This window comes from Silurus aristotelis (genome assembly GCF_946808225.1).
Source record: "Silurus aristotelis genome assembly, chromosome: 1".
In the NCBI taxonomy this organism is placed as follows: Eukaryota; Metazoa; Chordata; class Actinopteri; order Siluriformes; family Siluridae; genus Silurus; species Silurus aristotelis.
The window spans coordinates 30,356,181-30,365,030 of record NC_139574.1 but is presented as its reverse complement, the minus strand read 5'-3'; the positions used below and the strand labels follow the sequence as shown (position 1 = coordinate 30,365,030).

At 35.4% G+C, this 8,850-nt stretch overlaps 1 protein-coding gene across 1 annotated transcript; it reads left to right on the top strand.

The window, feature by feature from the left end:
* The first annotated feature begins 597 nt into the window (after positions 1 to 597).
* On the top strand, positions 598 to 8,607 carry irx2a (iroquois homeobox 2a). The gene is made up of 5 exons (XM_083553462.1): positions 598 to 1,717; positions 5,058 to 5,475; positions 6,502 to 7,083; positions 7,522 to 7,604; positions 7,995 to 8,607. Exons 1-4 carry the CDS (start codon positions 1,451 to 1,453, stop codon positions 7,569 to 7,571), a joined length of 1,317 nt encoding a protein of 438 aa, XP_083409588.1. The 5' UTR covers positions 598 to 1,450; the 3' UTR covers positions 7,572 to 7,604; positions 7,995 to 8,607.
* The last annotated feature ends 243 nt before the right edge of the window (positions 8,608 to 8,850 follow it).

The window sequence follows — 8,850 nt, the reverse complement described above, 5'->3', positions numbered from 1 at the left end:
GTGTGTTTTATGTTCATGTATAGTGGTGTGTCTTACTGTTGTTAATGTGTCCTAATGTGTGTGGGGTGTTTAATAAACATAAACACAAACACACTGATGTGCACGAACACGATAATTCTCAGTGTGTTAATGGGGTGGCCACACAATCATGTAGGAAACACTCGGTGTCTCTGTGTATTTGTGCTAATATTTTACTGTGTTACTGTCGCTAACACACACTTTTCTGCACACACTGTGCGTTAATTAACTTATTAACCGAAGATCATGGATGGGGGTGCAATAAGGGGACCTCGGTGCACGAGACAGGGACGCGCTGTTTTCCTGAGAGAGCTGCAGTTCCATCGGACTTCAATACTGTTCTTAAATTTAAAACACTTTTTTTTATATATTTATCGCGCGTGCACGGTGCACAATAAAAACGCCCGGCCCGAACGAGCGTCATCCTGTGTGTTTTCCAGCGCGAGGGGCGGAGATGAGATATTCAGATCCGCGCGCACTGAGTGACAGCCTCCAAATGCGCCGAGAAACTCTGCTGCTGCTCCTCTCCTTACAGCCCTCCACACACACACACACACACACACACACTCCCGTGCGCGCACACACAAACGCGCGCACTCACGTACGCGCGCATACACCCGTGCAGCTCTCGCGCACGCACGCGGCGCTGAAGCTCCGGCTATCTTTTTCCCTTCTTTCTGCGCGTGTTCGCTTTTTATTTCTGTTTGCGCGACATTTGATTAACTTTAATTAGTCTTTATCCGAGCGGAAGTGGTGGCGAGGCGCGCGCCAGGTATTTCTACTCATGCTACGCATTTCGTCGTTTCTTTTTTGGGGAAAGAATCTCATTTTCGAAGAAGAGAGAAGAAACCCCTCATCGCGCGATTCGTATGCGGTTTCGGGCTCCATTTGTTTCTTTCTTATACTTTTTATATAGAAAACAGTGGACGCATTTGTAAAGAAGAAGCCCGTGTTCTCTGTCCTTGTTTTTATAATTATTATTTTTTTGGTCTTTAACGTCCTTCTCATGGGGAAAAACACACACCGGATCGAAGAAGAATAAGAAGCGGCGCGCGACTTCACCCGTGCATTTTTTTTTCTTCTTTTTTTTTTAGCATTGTTTTTCTTTTTTCAGGAAGATCTCACCTTCACCATCGGGTGCGTGAGAAGAAAGTTTGAAGCTTTCAGATTTGTTTAAAAGATTGTGAACAATTTTACGGAAACAACCTCGGACTTCTTTATTCATAAAGAGGGAAAAAAACAAACAAACAAGAAGCGGTTGCGCTATTAATCTTTTTTTCCTCTCTTATTTTTTTTTTTATGTCACACATGCATTAAGCACCGTGTGTTTTTCAGACGCTCCACACTCATGCATTAGCGCCGCGGCAAGTTTGCTGTGTGAGTGTGTTGATTTAAAAAAATATATATATTTTTGGAGTTGTTTTGCGACACGATGTCGTATCCTCAGGGTTACCTGTACCAGCCCGGCCCGGGCTCTCTGGCTCTCTATCCGCTCAGGAGTGAAGAGCTCGAACTGGCAGCGCGCTGCTCGTCTTCCTCTTCGTCGTCGTCTTCCTCTTCATCATCCTCATCCTCATCGACGGGTTCAGCCTTCACTCCGTATCCCGCGTCCGCCGCCTTCACCGCCTCGGCCGCGGGCGGCTTCGCGAGCGCGCTAAGTTACCACACCGACCCGGCCACCGGCTTCCCCTCCTACATGGTAACAATGTCAAAATCTACATCCGATTCTTTATTTATTTATTTATTTATTTATTTATTTATTTATTTGTTTATTTATTTTTTTATTTACCGACAGCTCGTGCGGGTTCGGAAGTGATGTACATGTCCGAGCCACGATAGTTTTCTTTAATCGTTATGACAGCGTAGCAGATCACAGTGTGAATCTTTATGATCGATTTATATTTGAATATATAATGTGCAACATAATAAACAAACAGCGCACGTGCAAATGCCACATTTTAACAAACACAAGAGCTCTTCCTGGAGAACAAAAAAAGTGCGCGTGCGTAGTGTGTATAAGCAGGCTATTATGCATTTCTATCGCATTTTTTTTTACAAGCTACCACTCACACACACACACACACACACACACACACACACACACACACACACACACACACACACACAGAGAGAGAGAGAGAGAGAGAGAGAGAGAGAGAGAGATGCGGGTTCCCTCTAGGGAGTTTATGATGATTATTAAATGGTTCAAATGCAGCTTCATTGATGTTGAGATTAACTTCAGGAGCGCTCTTGTTCCTAGTGTCTCTTTTCTAAAACTGAATTTCAGAATTATTGTTGATGCTTCTGATATATTTATAAATTTCCATCTATCTATGTGTATTTTTTGTCATTCTGGTTGCATTACTCTTATGCCTACTCCACCACGTTGTCATCAGCACGTTATTAGACTTCCTCGCGTGCGATCTTGCCTTCGCTAGGAAATGAGAGATTATCTTTATGGAGATGATTGTTACGTCACGTGATCTTACATTATTACTGTCGTTATGCACATCAGTTATTTTGGGAAGCTCCTCACAGCTTGATAAAATCACCCTCACATCCGGATGCATCATATTTTTATATATTTTTTTATATCTCAAATGATATAGAATGTTTTTTTTTATTTTTTATCACTTGCCTGTAAGCGAGTATTAATGCATCCCCGACAAAATGTGTTATCTTCATTATTATTATTATTATTATTATTATTATTATTATTATTATTATTATTATTATTATTTCACAGCTTATTTCTTTTCTACTGTAACGACATAATTGCTATCAGGTTGAGTTCACGTGCGCGAGCTGCTTTTCCCTGATAGAGATGTAGAGAAAATCCAGCATCCTGTTAGAACCGTTGGTGTTTTATTATTGCCTAATAATGACATTAATAATAACAATAATAATAATAACAATAACAATAATAATAATAATAATAAATATGATAAAAAAATACAAAACTACACAAAAAACAATTTCCCTGCTGGTAATGTCTGATTTATTACATAACATTTATTTTAAGATTTTATGACATTTTAGCGCGAGAGCTTTTTATTTTTCAATTCCTTATACGACAACCGGATTATTGCAATATTCCTTGTGCGCGCTTTTCTGCATTTATTCCTTATTCTGACTGGGATTCAAACTTATGAAGATCTAAACTCAAAATGACACAATTAACACCGTTTATAATCTTATTGTAGCATCTAATGTTTTTTTTTCCCCTCCGTACGAAAAGGAATAGAAAATATACTGCTTTAAAATACAATACATTTAAAATTAAAGTAACAGTTTCTATACTTTTCTTCTATATAGTTACATGGTGTATGATTTATAAATATACAATTTTAAAAGGTTAACAAGATGAATGAGTTTCAGGCACACTATAGGTGTTGCATCAACATTTATTACATGAAGAAAATGAATAAATTATCATTGATGCACAATGAGAGCTTCTGATATTCGGTTATGAAAACATTAAACAACATTTGCTGATAATAAAGATGGATCACATTTGGTTTAATTTCTAAATGACATTTTTTTGTGGACGTAAATGATTAACAGAAAGTGATTATGGGTTTGAAAGTGTTTGTTAGTGATTCATTATTATATAATATATATATATATATATATATATATATATATATATATATATATATATATATATATATATATATATATAAAAGCAATAATCCATGTTATATAAGGCATTTGATGGAGAGTATCAGGATACTTTCCGCGAAATATTTAAATTGTCAAAGTTATTTCTGTCAATATAGAAACATGAAAAGAGTTTAACCTCTAAATCTATTCACTGTGTGTAACAAAACTATGACTTTTTATTCTAACACGGTCCTAAAACGTCTTTTTTTTAACTTAGAAAGTGTAAAGCGCTCGTGCTCCCGAACAGGTGAAAATGAAAGGAAAAGAAAAAAGCTGAGAAAAAAGGGAGAGAGAGACGAGGCGTAAAAGGCTGGAAATAAAGTGGAGTTTAATTTGCGCAGCTGAAAAGAGGAATAAAGGCTGAATTAGGACGCAAATGACACGGATTAAAAACCCGCTCCACAATGCTTAATAGGATTTAATGTAATGCTGCGGTTCAGCGACGGGGCCACACTTACACACACACACACACACACACACACACACACACACACACACACACACACACACACACACACACACACACACACGCGTTCACAAATGCACTTCTCGTTCGAAAACACGCACTTTCACCTGAAAACACACGCACACACGCACGCACACAAACATATTTGGTTCGGTTCCCGGAACTGTGATTATGGGAAACGGAAGTAGAATGATGTTCACTTTAATGTCATAATTATTTGAACCGCTTATCACTTTATAAACACATTATTATTATTATTATTATTATTATTATTATTATTATTATTATTATTATTATTATTATTGATTAATTTATTATTATTATTACAAAATATTTTCGATCTGTTTATTTTATGTATTCATCGTTTTTTAGTTTCTTTATTTTTTAATAATATAATAATATTAATAATAATTATAATAATAATAATAATAATAATAATAATAATAATAATAAGGTGTGCATCCTCCTTTAACTTTCCAATAAATTATGTATTTAAACTATTTGATCTATTAATAAACAAGAGACAACATGAAAAGGGAAAAAACTAATTTGAACAATTTTTAAAAAAATAGAAACATTTATTTGTTTATTATTTATAGCTTTATTTGTTTAGTAGTGTTATTAGATTTTCGATTTACAGGAACAACAACAACAATAATAATAACAATAACAATAATAAAAGTTTTAAATAATAATTATAATTTATAAGTTTAAAAAACAGATTTGATTTGCTTATATTTTATTTGTTTGTTTGTTTGTTTTGTATATATCATTATTGTTATTGTTATTGTTATTAATATATATATATATTTTTTTTTTATTTGCATAATGATTTTTAATCGTGTGTGTGTGTGTGTGTGTGTGTGTGTGTGTGTGTGTGTGTGTGTGTGTGTGTGTGTGTGTGTGTCAGGCCTCCCCGTATGACCCCCCTCCCTCGGCCATGGCGGCTCCGCTCGGTTTCCCGCCATACGGCAGTGCGGGTTTCCCGCCTCCCCCGTATCAGCTCAACGACCCCGCGTACCGGAAAAACGCCACGCGCGACGCCACGAGCACGCTGAAGGCCTGGCTCAACGAACACCGGAAGAACCCCTACCCGACCAAGGGTGAGAAGATCATGCTGGCCATCATCACCAAGATGACGCTCACGCAGGTGTCCACGTGGTTCGCCAACGCCAGACGGAGACTCAAGAAGGAGAACAAAGTGACGTGGGGCGCGCGGGCCAAGAGCGATGACGAGGAGGAAGGAGCTCGCGCCGAGCGGAAAGATGAGGAGGAAGAAGAGGACGACAAGCACGAGGACAACGAAGACGCTTCCGCCGAGGATGAGGGTACAGTCACCATTACTTTAACAACATCATCAACACAACACAACAAGTGTTTATAAACACTTTATGCCAAATTAGCACTTATAAGTAAAATAGAAATTCTGTACCCAAAATGTATTTTTTAGCACATGAACATTATATTCACAAAAATAAAAAGTAAATGTTCAAGTTTTACAATAATAATAATAATGATATATACGAAAAGTTTACAAGTATTTAGCATTGCTTGCTGATATAAAATGTTCACATAAATGAAAAGCTATAAAAACAAAATAACTTTATTATATAATTGTATTATTATTATTATTATTATTATTATTATTATTATTATTATTATTATTATTATTATTATTATTATATTGACAGTATATATATATATATATATATATATATATATATATATATATATATATATATATATATATATATATATAATGTAAACTTACTACAAAATATTTAATATAGTTCTGATCTTAAAGATTAATTAGGCAAGATTAGTACAACTGATATATTTAATGCAATTTTTTACACCTTAAGCCAATTATATTTATAAAGCACTCGATCACCTGATATTTCTTTTTATTTTGCAATGTTTGTACTAGTAAGGAATAAAAAGATTTGACTGCACCTCCAATTTCCGTCAAATCTCTTTTTAAGTGTTTTAGAAAAGTTTTAATGAACACCAAGCATGTACAGAGAAGTCTAAAAGTAATGTAAAAGTAAAAAGATTACAGATGAGAGGGTGATTTATGCAATGTGATTTGCTACATAAACAAAACTATTGCCATTAAACACATTTAGACTGCATTATGTTGAATATTGAGCTAAAATAATAAAAAAATAATACGGTTTATTAATAATAATAAGAAGAAATAATACGTTTTTAAAGATTTGTTTTTTCTAACAGTTTCAAATATTTTATTGAGATATGTATCATATAATATCATTCCCTTCACTGCTTTCAATGTTTGGCCAGTAGTTGTTTTATTGCATTATTTTTTATCTTTGTTCTTTGTTCTTTTTCTTTAGGCATCAGCCTACATGTGGACTCACTGACTGATCAGTCAGCCGAGTCGGATGGAGAGAAAGTCCTCTGCAGGATCGACAACTTCTCCTGCAAGCCTGCTCCAGAAGCAAAAGAGAAACACTCAGAGACAGACATGACCTCGGGTTGTGGGGGTCATGTGGGTCATGGGGGTTTGTCACCCAAGCCTGTGACCTCGTCTCCTCTGACTGGAGTGGAGATGCCACTCTCAGACAAAAACAAGACCTGCGGTGATGTCCAGAGCCAAAACACCAAACCTAAGCTCTGGTCCTTGGCCGAAATCGCAACTTCAGACCCCAAACAGCCGCTTCAGAGTCCGAACTGCCCCTCAGGGGGTGGGATCTGGACCAGCCAATCAGGAGGGGCTCCCTCTGCATCCATATTGGCCAGACCGATTTATTATACATCCCCTTTTTACAGCAATTACACAAATTATGGGAACTTTGGGCAAGGGATTCTGCGCTATGGCTCCATTCATAAACATGCTTCGGAGACTACGATGTTAAAAGCTAATCATGCTAATCACGAGCAGCACTTCAGGACCTTGAGTTCAGAGGCCAAGAAAGGTGAGGAAGCATTAAGAACACTACATAAATGACAAGTTTAAATCAAAATTCAGTTTCTTAATAATTATAAAGCTTGTTAGCAGGTTATTTATCTATTGTATTTTGCTGTAGTTATGTAAATAACTCTGAATCAGGATGAATCCAGTGTATCATGAACTCAGTATTACAATTTATCATATACTGATTAACATATTAATTAACACAGTAAAGTAACATCAGTACATTGCATTATGAGAAAAAATTCTATAAAATATGATCATGGTGCAGAAAAACTCTTGACAGTTTACAGTTCACAGGTTTTATAGATGCTGCAATTCATAATCATATCAAGATTTAATATTTTAATATATTACAGAAGCTTACTTTTTTTTTTTTTTTTTTTTTTTTACGTTTCTACAAATTTTATGTTTTTTCCAACTATTTTCTTTTTCCCCACAGACTCCGGTGATGTGTGTGCACTTGGACCACAGTCTTACCTCTCCAGCTAAAGACAGCAAGCTCAAAGTACATAATTGATAACAGTAAATGGAAACAACATGCATTGGAGACTTTATAGAGAAATTATTTATTTTATATAACGTATTTTTTTCTATTCTTTTTTGTGGATGTTAATAAGCATAACAATGAATATTAACATGTAAGACAAAACATGATTAATATCTTTGGTCGTGTACACAGAGATGTTACAGGTCATACATTTTTATATTCATTAGCATATCATTTTATAATTACAAAGCTTTGCAAGAAAGCATTTGTTACGGATATATATATATATATATATATATATAATATTTATATAAAATACTGAAATCATGAATATGCTAATTAGCAGGATGAACTGCTGCATCATCTGCATCATTATAACTTATGTCATAAATCATATTACATGTTTTTTTCCTTCTGGTTCACAGGTAGGCACGATCAAGAGAGTCTTCATCTTCCTCGTCCTCTGCCTCCTTGAGCGCTGGCAGTAAATTGTTTCCCCATACACCGGAACACCTACAGCTATGATATTTCTGATAAAAAAAATAAGGACCTAAATGGACCGAAGGTGTGCTATCAGTCAAGATGTGTGTGCTTTTTTAACAGTTAAAATAATTATTTAACCCATAAATAAGGACATGATTACTCAGGATCCCTCAGTTTTGCTTCATTGCCACCCTGACAATGAAGTTCCGCGCTAAACATTTGGACGTTAATCCAAGACTTTTTTTTTCATTTGGGCCGGACATGACACACAAAATGTGAAAGCAGAAAGACAACACAGCGCCAGTGAAAAGTGGAATATTTGATATTTATTTTTGTAAATGATGGCGAGTCGCCTGTGTTATTTATGCAAGTTGTATTGCAATGACACACACAAAAACCTGACGGTTTAATTTGTTTGTTTTGTAAATAGACGACAGTCTGTTTTTATTTAATAAAGGAAAAAACGGGCAAGGGTGTACACAAAAATGTTAAAAACAAGAAGACTTTTACTAATTTATATCTTGCATTGTAAATAAAAAGAGACGTCCTAACGTGCACTGGCTAATTTTTCGTCAGCACGCTTTGTGTGTGTTTTAGATCGACATGAAATGTTCTTTTTTTGTCTGGATGTTGTTCTCAAGAACATATGCAAATTCATTGCAAAAATGAAGACCAATTAAACGTTTTGTAAGCCAGACATGAGACAGCCTGCCCCAGTTATTAAACTTTATTTCTATTAAAATTTCTCATATAAAAGATAATAAGACCAATAAGTTAACAAAGTTGTCATTTTATTGT

What these genes read in the sequence shown, in the direction of transcription:
- irx2a (XM_083553462.1), top strand. Translation starts at nt 1,451, where the DNA reads ATGTCGTATCCTCAGGGTTACCTGTACCAGCCCGGCCCGGGCTCTCTG. An exon ending in CCGGCTTCCCCTCCTACATG is followed by an intron (nt 1,718 to 5,057) that starts GTAACAATGTCA and finishes TGTGTGTGTCAG; the next exon opens with GCCTCCCCGTATGACCCCCC. An exon ending in GAGTTCAGAGGCCAAGAAAG is followed by an intron (nt 7,084 to 7,521) that starts GTGAGGAAGCAT and finishes TTTTCCCCACAG; the next exon opens with ACTCCGGTGATGTGTGTGCA.